This window comes from Oculina patagonica, chromosome 11 (assembly GCF_052425735.1).
Source record: "Oculina patagonica isolate OP01 chromosome 11, crgOcupat, whole genome shotgun sequence".
In the NCBI taxonomy this organism is placed as follows: domain Eukaryota; kingdom Metazoa; phylum Cnidaria; class Anthozoa; order Scleractinia; family Oculinidae; genus Oculina; species Oculina patagonica.
This window is the reverse complement of record NC_135768.1, coordinates 13794138-13808085: the sequence shown is the minus strand read 5'-3', so window position 1 is coordinate 13808085 and position 13948 is coordinate 13794138. Positions and strand designations below refer to the sequence as shown.

Below are 13948 nucleotides of genomic sequence, written 5' to 3'. Positions count from 1 at the left end.
TTCCCGGACTTGCGGATCGACGGTTTCATGTTTACCCGCCCCTGACACCAGTCACATACTGTTCATATAGAAATATGACTTATTTTAAGTTGGGTGTTGTGGTTTGCTCTGTGATTAATAAGTTTAAGTTTTGCGATTGAAAATAAATCATTAAATATGAAAACTTTAAAGTTCAGCATCGAAATCCTCTTTGCTGTTTTTTCGTATATTATCTGTCAATCGCCATGAAAAAAATGCTTAACCCCACCCTTTGCCCTTTTAACTCCCAAGACTGCTAAAGTTTGCTGTAGTCAAGCTAGTAATCAACTTGACGTTCGACACTGGGTGTCAAAGGGTGAAGTTTTACATCAACAATCCGCTTCAGGTTCATCGTGAGCTAATGTCACAGCATCAGATTGTGGTTCAAAATAAGGGTTGTCTAAATGCTCTGTAAGTACAACTGATGAAGTATATTTTCCGCTTGGCCGGTTCTTGAAGCTCAACAGTAATTGCTTTCTTTCTTCTTCATGTTTCGACGCCATGTCCTCCTTAATTGTGCGTATGTTCTCGTTAAAATCGTCCACCATAGCTTTCATCTCGTCCACGAGCTCCTGTCTCACATCTATAAAAAACAATAATTACATTAGAAGATTTGTTATAAGTGAGTTAACGTTCATTCAAATTCTTTAAAAATGAATATGTTCTAACGTCGTTTTTCAAACGATTTTTTGACAAATGTTGAAAAGTGATCGAAATAGTTCCACTTCGACTATTGAGTCAACATTTCTACACATTTCAAATTCCAATTATGACCAAAATTAGTAAGCTTAAGTCTCTTGCAATTTATGTGTTGAAGAGATTTTGAAACCTTTAAATTTAACATAAATGAATGGAAAATAAGCCCTGAGCTTATATTTTGCTTAACGACCCTTTCAGGTGGACGTATTTTTTATTATTTCATATTTTCTATTTGGACGAAATACCGACTGAAATGTTAAAAATACTACATAGTAAAACTGTCAAAACATAATGACACTAAACCCAAAACAAGTCCTACAGTCGCTCTGAGCATTCTCTAATAACGTTAAGTACACAAACAAGTCCTAGGTTAGGGACCTTTTTCGCCAAAGTTGTATCTGTCTTAAAAAGCTATAACTAAATATAAGCCGATGAGCTTATGTTCGGAAGAGCGTATTTTTTGGAAGGATTATGAGGTTTGGGGCTTTTTTTTATGTTCAAGAGATGTTGAAACTGTCATCTTGATACGTCAGGGGTCTTTGTGAACCAAAATAATAGAGATAACTGAAATGTTAAAATAAACCTACTTTGTGGTTTAATCTTTGCCCTTTCTCTTATGCATCGTATTATTTCCCAGATGATGCCACACATTACAAACGATATTAACAGTGTGCTACTGATGAGCAAGGTCTTTTGAAATACAGTGCTGTGGCTGTCAAACAGTCCTGTCGTCCTTTCTACTGGCAACGATTCAGCAGGTTCCTACAAATGGAAGATAAAAGTAAGTGAATATTACCTCCCTTATCAATGTGTCATTATCCTTCTAAAGGCTCGTTTACACAAGCGATTTTTGTCGCGCAACTCAATGCAATTTTTGTTGCGCCGAAGTTGCATCAAGTTTCGAACTCCTGCGACTCGCGGCGATTTTATTGCCTCTAGTTTTCACGCGTGCAAACTTGCGGCGATTTCATGGCGATTTTTCACCGCGAAATCGCGTTGAAGTTGCATGAAGTCGCCGCGATATCGCGGCGACATGATGCAACTTCGGCGCGACAAAAATCGCCTGTGTAAACGGGCCTTAAGGATACCAATCGACTACCTAATACATCACAAGCTCAATCAATCAATCAATCAAATCAATCAATCAGTTGATTGGTCGATCGACTGACTCACTCCTTGCTCCCTCGCTTTCTCCCTCCTCTTCCTCCCTCCCTTGCTCGCGCCATCGCTCAGTCATTCAAATGAAAAAACTGGTCACCTTTTTCTAAGAAATAGCTCTGCCATATCAAAAATTTTCTCAAATGAACTGCTGTCACGCCTCAAAGTCTAGTTTCAACTTGGCGTCACGGAGTTTGAGAGTGTCAATAAATCTTCTGTGCATGCGTTAAGAGCAAAGTACGCAATGTTCTAAAAGTAGCACAACAGGAGCATTAGGGCTTTCTGTGCACACAGGTGCTCCCAACCCACACCTTCACAAAAGTAATAAATAGATATTAATTGAAAATAATTAATTAATTTATTTATTAATCAATCACTTAAGTTAACATCACAGTAGTTTAACCAATATATAAAATGACATCATTTGAAATGAATGAGTGAATCAATCAATTAATTAATCAATCAGCCAATCGCCATTTACATTTTGCATTTGTCTGTTATTTAGCGAGTCCGTAGGAAAATCGATCAGTTAGAAACTGTGTCCAACATTTAACCAGACAAGTCTAAATGACCTTGTCTGTATCTAGCAGACACTACAAATATTTAACGATATTCACCTTTAATTGTTCCGTATTCTTCTGAATATGATTCGCAATCTCATTAGCAAAGACCTTTTCAGTGTAAGCTTTGAAACACAACCGGAGTTTTCTGGCCTCTTTCCCCATCACTACTCCATAAGTAGCAGAGTAATCCAGGATCTTATTCACTCGCAGATGTCCGTTTTCAAAATCGTCCTTGCTGCTTCCAGCACTGTATGTATCAATCAAGGCTCCGATCACGTGTCTCTCATTGAGAGCTGTGAAAATATCTTCAAACGTGTGGTACTCGTGACCTAGGAAGATGATCGATAAATATATCATTGCAAGTGAAATTAAATTATTTATTTACCCATCACGCATTCCATGCTGAGTGCACAGACGCCTTTTGTCGCACGTGCACCAAACTTCCCGCTAGAGAAAGGTCTGAGATTCGAGCCGAGAAATCGCACTGATTTGTTCTTCCCAGGTTTTGACCTAAGTACCTCAATCCAGGCATATATTGCTAATATTTTAATGAACAGCTTGCAGGGCTGTTTAAGAAAAAAAGGTGGTCTTCAACCTTCGAAGTGACCATCGATTTAAGGCATCGTTTGCCATGCGCCACTCTTAAGCGTGAAAATTTAAATATTTCAATATCAAAATTATTTGAATTTGCAATGTACAGCGAGTTAATAAGAAACGTTGGGTTGTTCTGGATAATCATCATCGTCATCATCAACAACAAAACAGCCCAGGTGGAAGGATACGTTTCTTACCTTGGTCCATTCGTGCATTTTTTCGTATTCCCATTCGATATTCAGGCGTCCCCGCGATTGCTGCTACCTGCAGAAAAGTGAGAGAAAAAAAAAACAACCCAGGACCATTGTTTCTCATCACCATAGCAATTCAAATTCATGCCTTCAGCTGGAATAGAGCGACTGATCAAGATAAAATTTCCTTCCTTTCCTATTTAGACTATACGAAATATAAAGCTAAATCCTTGTGGAGGAATGCATATAGTTTTCGATTGCTTTTGTCCAATCAAAACTCGGGAAGTTGCAGTCAACACCACATGACTTGTCTTGTTTCTTAGACCAAAATCGCACGTGCAATCAATTGCCGCCCAAAAGGGATTCTGACAGATAAAGCTATCTACCTCTCCCCTCTCCCCCGTCACTACATTGACCTACCTTGGCTCCGTAGATTTTGTAGTCCGTTTCCAAGGTGACACTTGTAATGGATGTAGCCATGTAGCCGTTTACAATTCCAAAGATCACCAGCCCAGATAAAATCACAACAATAGCAAGAATTCGTCCTATAATGGATATCGGTGCACAATCGCCATATCTACGAAAACGATTTATTAATAGCCTTGTTTAGATGTTTTTTTTTATATGTAAGAGTGAGAAATAAACAATTGCGATCAGTTTTCAAATACTCTTCAAAAAAGTAACCTCGAGCTCCGGACTGGGGCGATTAAAGAGGGGGTTTAATGTTAATCATTTTAAACAAACTTACGCAAATGCTTGGTTTACACTCACCCAACTGTTGTCATGGAAACAAAGGACCAGTAAAAAGCCTCGTATGCTCCTTCAATAAATGACGGAGGAAAGTCTTGTGGGTTGTAATTTTTCTCCTACAAGCATGAAAAGTTGGAACAAGCGAGTATATAGTTATGTTGTTTAAGTAACATTATTGTTGCAGGGCCAGCATTTTTCGCCCTCACACTTACTCGCATTGTAATATACCGTCTCTGTCACTTGGTCAGTTAATTGCAGTAGTTTAGCATCTCTCATACACATGTAATTTCACTGATCCTATAGTGAAGCAGTTGCTCTTGTTTTTTGGGGCTAGGGGCATTGTTCCTGTTGTTTGTTCTATTGTTCTCTCGAAGTGTAGCTAGCCATGCATGCGAGACCTTTCGAGAGCTGCTACTTAACCCGTTAATTTACAAGCTGTCACTGTTCAAGTGAAGTGATTAGAGAGAATTTTTTAATCCATCCCTCTGAATTCTTCCTTTCGAATAATATTCTACTGTATGTAAACAAGACTGAGCGGGGCGAGGTTTTGTAAGGGTAAAGTGTCTTCCCCACGAACCAAACGCGAAGACATTGTTCGGGAGCATCGAACACACCCCTCCCCCTCCCCCCCCTACACTACTGATGTTTGTGCAGTTCGTTATTCGATGATTATATCCAGTTTGACTTACCACTGCCCAAACTACTAGTCCCGCTAAATACGTGATGACCAAAGCGAGGATGATCGCTGGCCAACAGGCAGCAATGTTCGTCAAGATAGCGTTGGGCATGTCATCATGGGAGTTTGTATTCACAATGTACGCCATACCAGGTGACTCTACTATTCCTTGATAGCCATGCTGTCTGGCAAAATGCGTCTGTTCTTTATAGCCATACACGGGGAAGAAAAAGTCTGTGGGATTAGCGATACTCTTCTTGAGTGCACGCAGATCAGAAAGTTTGGCCGACTGATTGAAGACATTTGAATTCAAATCCACGTAAGAGGTACCATGCGATTGGCAGGTTTCACAACACGTGACTGCTAGCTTGCTGAGGATTGGTGGAATAAGCCCATCAGGGATGTCATTTTCGGACACTTGGACGTATGGTCGAAACTCGTACCAACTCGTTGTTAGACGTTTATTACAGCGACAGGTCTCTGCATTAAAGAACAGAATAAGGTGTTTATTGGCGTGAATATTACTGTCAACCATGTTCAAATTTTTTGCTTCTTTTAAGTCTATTACCACTCTTGGTTTACTACCTTAGTTTATTATCACTTTAAGGCTTACTTATATTTGAAAGACATTTTGTAAATGTAAAAACTACGTATGTTTCAAATCAGATTTTGAATTGAACATGTATATATCGTATTTTCTCGATTTAAACGCCTTACCAAATAAACGCCGGGTCTCTTAGGTTGAGTTGAAAATAGACCCCTCAGGCATTTTCTTGAGGTATAATAAGCTGTAGTTGTATTAGCAACATACATGTTTGTCAAAAATAATGAGTAGAAACCTATGCTTAATGAATATCGGGCTCGAATAAACCGTAGGAGGCAAAACAAACGCCGGGTCCAACAGGCCAAGTTTGTAAATAACACCGGGGGCGTTCTAATCAAGAAAATACGGTATGCGAGGAGACAATAATTTTAAGGAGTTGGACAAACCTGCATAATCCGTGGCCGATGGACCGTTGCCCATGATCGTATATCCCAGTACATCAATACGATATAAAGTAAATATTTCGAGATTTTTCAACACAATGGACAAAGTTGATGGGCTAACTATCTGCTCTCTGATTGGCTGTTCTTCAACGGGCTCCTCGCCAATCGCCACGGCCTGGTACCTGATCTTGTAACCAAGTAAAATGCCGTGGATATACTTTGGATCGATTGGTTGCCAGGTGACGGGTATGGTTGTTAAAGTGACGTGGCTTTCGGCGATTATGCCCTCTGGTGGTTTGCTAGGAACTAAAAATATAAAAACAAATTTGTATTTGCACTATCAATGCATATCGAATTGAGCTTTTGTCACAAAAATAAAAACGAAACAGCGATAGTAAATTGTGATGCTTAACTTAGATATGTTAACAAAACTTTCGGAACTAGCCTTCTCAAAATCAATAGTAATCCATCAAGTTAACCTTGGAGAAGGTTTAGATACCTGGTCTTAATTAGTAGAGTTTTTTTACGATTTTATTTCTTCATTTAATTTACTCCTCAGTTTTTGTTTGGATTGACAAGATCAGCTTAGTAAACTCTTCGACTCTTTAATAATGTCATTATTTCTGTATGGATTAGAAGTGTGGGGCTCCGCCTATCAAGGCAAATATTTAGATCGGATTGACACTTTTTTTCGGCGAGCCTATAGTTTTGGCTATACAAATAAGATCATTTTGATTTCTGATGTTATAAAAAATAGGGACAGTGATCTTTTCAACAGAATCACAAGTGACACTGGCCATGTATTATATGACTTGCTCCCACCCAAACGTAACAGAGCTCTTAGAGAAAGGGGCCATGACTTCATACTCCCTAGAGTAAAAACGGAGCGTTTCAAACGGGCTTTTGTAAATAGATGTCTTTTTAAATTTATTTCTTAATATCTCTGTATTACATATAATAGGTTTTCATTTTACTAGTTTAGCTTAATTTAGTTTGTAAAGGCACACGTCTGTTGTGACTAACTTCTTAATAAAGACTTCTACTATATATCAACCACTTGAGACCGTGTTTCATCGCATTTCCAAACACCTCAAATTTCGTCAAAAATACTCCGCTCTGCGTCGTTTTTTCAACTCTCTTCTCAGTGTTTGAATATCCGCGATAAAAAAGTGTCTCTCGTGTTTGATATGTTATATTTCACAAATAAATCCATTGGCCGAGCTTAAACACAAGGAAATTCATCAAACTTGGTCTGAACGTTTTCCATAAACCATGAGGACACCAAATTGAAAATCTTTGGTGTGAACTTGTTTAAAAGGATGTATAGTAAGGGTTGACATGGAAGGTGCTAAAAGCTTGAACAAAAGGAAGTTCTCATTGGAGACTGCTGTTACGATTTAATCAAGACGACGTTTATTATTTCTACGCTAAAGGCGCCATTAAGTAAAACACAACTTTGAGAACACACGTAAAATACGGAAGACTCCTACCATCTTGGGCCGTGAGAGCGGTAATGTTGTTCTCTGGTCCATATCCTTCGCTAGTGAACGCGCGAACTTGAATAGAATAAATTGTAAACTTCTTTAAACCATCAAGTATAACCCAGTTGAGGAGTGGACCTCGCTCTCTTTCTTCCACCGTGCCATTTGTTTGGAACTGAACTTGGAACCCTCTTATGATGCCATTTCTGAATTGCGGGGGAACTGGACCCCATTCAACAAGAAGGCTGGTGGAGCTTGGTGCAGAGTATTTGATGTACAATGGAGGACGTTCCGGATCTGGGATAAACAAGATCAAGTTAATTATGACAACAAATTTACACTTACGAAACAGGGAACCTTTTTTTGCGTTGCTATCAAATTATAGAAACAAGAGAAGAAGCTTAGGGAAACGAGAGATGTTTTATATTTCTTTTAGAAAACCCTAGAGTGGAAAAGAAAGAAAAATAAATAACTCGTTTGTGCGATTATCTAAATATAAACTCTCTTTTCTCTCGTAAACATTTCGTCTGCAGCTTGCACTATTTCTCTGTTTCCATATTGATACGCTTTTAGTGCGCGCAATCTTACAGCGGGTTTTTTCGTGACAATTCCCTAGAGTGTTTTGTTGAAAAAAAGGACAACGAGGAAAAGCCAAACACTTACTGTCTTCGTTTGTCCGTACAAATATGGAGTTGCTCAACAATCCGTTTCTTGTAGTGAACGCTGTTACCCAAATATGATAGTCTGTGAACTTGTGCAAGTTAACAATCTCAGCTTCAGTCACAGATATATGGACTGACACGTTTCTTAGCATGCTTGGATGGACGGAGCTCGGCGCCTCTTCATAGTAAACCGTGTAACCTCGAAGAATTCCGCGAATATTGGGTAAAACAACTGAATCCCACTGAACGAAGATTGAGGTCGAGTTTGTGGCTTGTCCTGTTAGATTTCCTGGAGGTTGGTAAGGAGCTGTGAATAAAACACATGGCGTGATCAATGAAATGTTATAGCACATGAATTATTCTCATGTTTCGCACCATTCATTGGAATGAAGCAACTTGTAAACCCTTATTAAGTTTGAAATGAAAAAAACTCGAAGTTATAAGACGCTCTCTCATTGCAATACAACAACTAACGAAGAAAATGGCGCATAAAAGTGTATTCTTCCGGTGTGCTATAACTAAAGTTTCTGATATAAACAGTTAAAAATGTAAAAAAAAAAAACAACAACAATCAATCAAATTAAAAAACAAAACAAAAAAACTTATCCAGTGATTAAAGCTTAGCAAATTTTCGAAATTCTTGTAATGAAAGATAGGATCATTTAAAGGGAGGAATATGAGGATGGGCTGCGTTTGGCTTACGTTCTTCGTCTGTATCTTCGAGTATTAAGTCACTCCACACACCGTCTCCTACAACGGTGAAAGCGGCCATCTCGACACTGTAGTTTGTCCATATCTCCAAACCGGTGATTTCAAACGACAGAACAGAAGCATTCAAGCTGTAATTTCTAATGTTGTTCCCACTGATGTCGTAAACAGCAAGCTTGTAACCGATTCCAATGCCGTTTATAGTTTCGTAGGGCACTGGAGACCAGTTAACTTTTATGACTGTTGGTTCAATTCCTTCAGCTGTGATGTTGATTGGCGGTTCATCGGGAACTAAGGTCAAGAGACGAACAAAATTATTTGAAGCGCCTTTTTCAAACCTTATTTGTAAACAAATTCGACACTAATAGTCGTCGATATTTGAAAGGGATTTTTAAAAAAAAAAATAACAAATAAATTAATAAAGCGCCTTCCTAAAAGTTCTAAGGCGCTTTACAACATGTTAAACATCCATAAAAAGTAAGCTAAAGTATACACTAAACAGCCATAAAAAAAAAGTAAAAAGAGTTTAAAACTAAGATATATACAACGCTATTAAAAAACGAACTACTATCTAATTTCAAACTACGATAAAAATGCTGTTTAAAAAGGCACGTTTAAAGATAAGATTTAAACGAACTGTCATTAGCAGCGTGTTTTAACGAATCAGGAAGGTTATTCCACAGTTTCGGGGCACACACACAAAAGCGTGATCCCGTATGCTTTTATGTTAGAAGGTAAAAAAAGTGTTCGAAAGTGTTTTTTTATTGAAACCTGCAATACAACACACATTACGTACCGTCTTGTTCAGTACGAACTAACACGGGTAAAGAAAAATTCCCCAAACCAACAACTGTCGATCCTGCAACTTGAATGGAATATTCCTTGTACTTTCCTAATCCTTCAAGTTCTGAATGCAGTTTAGTGCTGTTTACCGTTACCATGGAAATGTTATCGTTTGCTTTATCGTGTCTCCAGTATCTCACATGATACCCCAGGATAATACCATTGCGGTGTTTTGGAGGAATAGGCTGCCACGTGACATTAATACTGGTTGAACTGGTGTTATACGCGGTGACGTTAACCGGCGCATCATCTGGTGCTAGAGATTCGTAGAAAGAAAACTGATCAACGAAAGAAAAACAGACATGAACACAGCTGATCGGTTATAATAAAAACTAAAAATGCTTTCAAAATACTGGATGTATTTTAAAATACTTTAAACGCTTAAGTACACGTTATTTCAAAGTACAAAACGCCCTTTTTTCGACGTTTTTGCTTGTATAGGGGTTACCTTATTGTTACTTATTTTCGCGGGTACTTAATTTAGCGAAAATGGAACAGGAATATTTCGCGAGACTTAATTTTCGCGATTTGGCCAAAAATACGTAATTAGCATAAAAAATACAATAGAAATCGTTCAGAATTAATTTTCGCGGGTCTTTAATTTCGCGATTTTTTGAAAATCGCGAAAATCGCGAAAATTAAGTCCCGCGAAAATAAGTAACAATAAGGTATGTGGACAAAATTTGGAACCACATATTTGTAAACTCTCAAGGGACTTTTTTAATTTCTCAAGGGACTGTTTTACTCAAGGGATTACTTTCCGCTGTGGGTGATCACTTCGATCTCGTGAAAAAAACGTGACTTGTCACATTTACAAACGTTATATAACAATTTTAAAAGTGACATGTCAGCTTTCTTATCTCAACGCACGTGTGTCTGAAAGGCGATCTATAAAAAGCGTCGCACAAACAATGGATTGCGTAACTAAAACATGAATAAATAATCACTAGCACTTACATCGTTTAAAAATTACAAACGTCAAAAATAAACCATACCAAAAAACTCGCTCTTTTCAAAGATATTATTGAAGTTAAAACAAATGCAAGAGATGGGGGCTTCTTTTAGCTAAAGAGCGGTTAAAAATTAGGCCAAATTTGGTCGCTACATGCAAGCGCAACTCTATTTCGTCATCAGCCTAGGTCGTTAGGGACGTGACCTCGCGTTGACAGGGAATGACAGCAATGTTGCATGAATCGGCTTTACAACATGCGATCGTATCTACGCAGTTCAAGTGGAATTTCAGTCAAAGACAGCAAAATTCTTTCGTATTTCATCTTCAAATATAATTCGAAAGCATTCACTGTATATATGGCTTTTGTTTAATCCTGGGTCTTGATATCCGACCCTCGCAGAGCCTAGACAAAACGCAGCTTGAGTGTAACGATTTGTTTACGCCGCAATTATATGCGCAATGTTTTCTCCGACAGTAGTCGGAAATATCCGTATTATTTTTCGTGCTTTTTCGTGGAGCAATCGTAACGATACGGCCTTGAGCACATTGAACAGCGGTCTACCTATAACAATTCAAATATGGCGTCGCAAAAACAAAGCGTCGAACGCATATTTTGCTGTTTCATTTGCTAATTTCGCTGCCGTAATCGACTGCCTCGAAAGGTCCTTGCAATTTTAAAGTATAGAATTGTCAGATCTCGGTGAAATTTGCACTGTTTATTTGTGTAATGTTAAGGAATATGTGTATAAATACCCGGCGCGGACGAGCCATTTTTGACAAAATTATATGGCTGCATTTCCTCCGCGAAGATAGGAAATTGTTAAACTAAACTACAAAGAAACTGTAATGATAAGTTCGAAGAACAATGCACAGGATAAACCTTCGACTCATACTTCATGCAAAAACGTCGATATCTCGAAGAGACTTTGATTATAATATAACCAAGGCTGACTTCCTCTGCTATAGTTTAATCTTGGTGCACATCTTGCCGTGAAAAAAATCAAAGAAAAATAATTTTAAAGATGCCGTGAAAAAATTAAAGACCATTAAAAAACTCATTAATAATTCATAAAGAAAATACAAAAGAAATTAATGTTTAATGAGTGTCTTTATATCTGATAAAGACACGGCTAAACTTTACTTCCAATTTTCTACGCCAAAATAACCCCATATCAAAATATTAGTGCAAGAATGAGTTGATCTACATCAGACGAATTTTAAGCCGTTCAATAAATTCGCAGTTCGTGTTTTATCAAGTCTAAAACACTCGGCTGCGCCTCGTGTTTTAAACTTGTTAAAACACTGCTGCTCATTAATTAAACATTACATAATTTTAAAGCAATTGACAAATTCCCAATTTATGTACTGAATTGAATACTAGAGATCGTGAATACATAACCCGTACACTTTAAAAACCGGAAAGAATCTTCCATCTAAAATGTTCATGAGCTCCTTAGTCGCTTGAAAATCGCTGCGTTTTTCTGCGGGACTGTTTCTTTTTGACTCTCATTTTGGAAGATAGACCGAGAAAAAAAGCTTGTTGGAACGCTGTTGTAGGCAGAATGACACCACACATATTCGTCGACCTTCTGAAGCCAATCAGAACGCACTTACTATATCAGTTAGTCTATAAAATGTTATGTATCATACCGTCTTGTGCCGTGGTGAAGTTTGCCGCCAATGTGGGAACGCCATCTTTAACAGTAAATGCCAACACAATGACTGTATACGTGGTGTAAGTCTTTAAATCCTCAAGGTTAATGCTAAATGATTCGTTCTCAACGCTCCTTCTCCTGCGCTTGGCTTGAGTAACATTTATAACAGAGGTCTTCCAAGTGTCATTTGGAGTATTACTTTCACCGTATATGACTTTATACCCTCGGAGCACGCCGTTTATATGATACTTATCAACTGGTTTAAGTTGGAATGATAATTCTGAGGTAGTCGTGTGTTCAAGAGTGAAATTTCTTGGAGGTTCACTGGGAGCTGTAGTTTAAAGCAAAAATAATAACATAATTAAAACGATGCGAACTAAACGTGATCCTTTTACCAAAGGAGACGCTATCATACGTCAGACATCAGGCAAGTAAAACATAAGCTAGAAAATTAAACAAGTGGACAAGTAAGCAGGCAAGCGTCGACAAACTTCCAGCGAAAGCAATACAACATGAGGATGATAATAATAGTAATACTAATAAAAATAATAATAATATTAATGATGATGATGGTTATTTTATAAGTAATTTATGGAGCATGAATTTGATGTCTGTAATAAGACACAAATTTACATCTTTGTTGACCCAATCCTTCAAATGTTAAGACATTGCAAACATTGCGGAAAATCTGCCAGTTTTGGCTTTATCTTAACATACCGTCTTCTTGTGTCTTCAAATCCATTACATCAGTGATATTTCCCTCCCACGAGGTCGAAATTCCAAACACTTTGAATTCATAAGGCGTAAACGGTTTCAAAATGTCCAGGTCCACATCTGTCATGGAGGAATTGACTGTGTAATTAAAACGTTCTCCTCTCAGTAAATCGAAGATTTCCACTCGGTATTCTAACACGGGTTCGCCTAACTTGTACGGGTCCAGTGGCTTCCAGCTGAGACCGACTCCTGTTGCGCTTGGAACTGAGGACGTTATATTAACTGGGTCAATTGTGAAATCTAGGGAAAAAGTAAAAAAATATTGTTAGCATTAAAGTTAGGGAAGAGAAATAAACCCTAAGATAAAAAGGAAGTTTTCAGTGGTGGCCACCCAGCTACGACGTGACAATAATTATTGATTCTGTTCCGAATGTTTGGAGTTCTAAGTTGAGATTAAATTACAACGTCAACGAGGATACTTGCTGGGAAAAAAATATTTTGGGTAGCTGTCTTTAGATGCAGTCGAGTAGTACGTCGCCAGAAATTATTTTTTGAAAAAAAGTGGGCGTTTTTATTGCCATGGTAATTCAATGGAAACTTATATTTTATTTAGTTTGCGAGATCGAGGTTGTTATCCAGGGCCCGGTTGTTCAAAATTCCGATTAAACTAACCAACGATTAAGCCTAATCGTCGATTAAAATCAGTAACACCGGGTTAACTAATCGGTGGAATTTAGAACGTTGTTCAAAGCCTGATTAGAGGCGCGATTAGCTAATCGCAGATTAACGATTAGTACTTAGCGTAAAACCACTTGTATTGTCTCGCTAATCGACGATTATGTAGCGGGACAGATTAAGTAAGATGAAGGAACCAAAGGTCTTCGGTTAACAGCGTTTAATTCTGGGTTATTCTTCTGCTACAAGTTCTCACTTTAGCGTATTTGAGAGTGTCCAGAGTCATTCGTCGTGTGTTGTTTCTGATTACATCTCTGGTTATGACTCTGATTGTTACTGATTATGAATCATCGAGAGCTACAAGGCAGCTCTATTTAAAGGAAAATACTAAAATTAATTACTTTTCACAAGTTTCCGTGCTATTCATATGCGAAAGTGAGGTGTTTTCAGATGTTCTACCTTCCGAGAACAAAGGAAACCGAAATGATGTAATGTTTTCTTTGTTTGTGAAAAATTTGCAAAGTAAGAAATATCTTAGGAACTAAAACTCCTTACAGAAAACAATCGGCTAGATCGAAAGCTAGTATCTCAACGAAGCTAGTGTTGTTAAAATATTTCAGTT

The 13948-nt window shown here is 38.0% G+C and overlaps 1 protein-coding gene across 2 annotated transcripts in view; it reads right to left on the bottom strand.

The window, feature by feature from the left end:
• LOC144630294 (uncharacterized) overlaps positions 1 to 13948 on the bottom strand; it is a 100591-nt gene continuing 86643 nt past the window's right edge. For both annotated transcript variants that reach the window (XM_078488625.1, XM_078488624.1), the window contains exons 40-53: positions 12655 to 12951; positions 11933 to 12268; positions 9284 to 9586; positions 8482 to 8778; positions 7781 to 8086; positions 7127 to 7414; positions 5640 to 5942; positions 4663 to 5129; positions 3995 to 4089; positions 3644 to 3800; positions 3230 to 3296; positions 2493 to 2767; positions 1305 to 1479; positions 1 to 601 (exon numbers count right to left, since the gene is read on the bottom strand). In XM_078488625.1, coding sequence (XP_078344751.1) covers positions 348 to 601; positions 1305 to 1479; positions 2493 to 2767; positions 3230 to 3296; positions 3644 to 3800; positions 3995 to 4089; positions 4663 to 5129; positions 5640 to 5942; positions 7127 to 7414; positions 7781 to 8086; positions 8482 to 8778; positions 9284 to 9586; positions 11933 to 12268; positions 12655 to 12951 — 3620 coding nt within the window. In that variant the 3' untranslated portion in view covers positions 1 to 347. The remainder of the gene's footprint in view (positions 602 to 1304; positions 1480 to 2492; positions 2768 to 3229; positions 3297 to 3643; positions 3801 to 3994; positions 4090 to 4662; positions 5130 to 5639; positions 5943 to 7126; positions 7415 to 7780; positions 8087 to 8481; positions 8779 to 9283; positions 9587 to 11932; positions 12269 to 12654; positions 12952 to 13948) is intronic.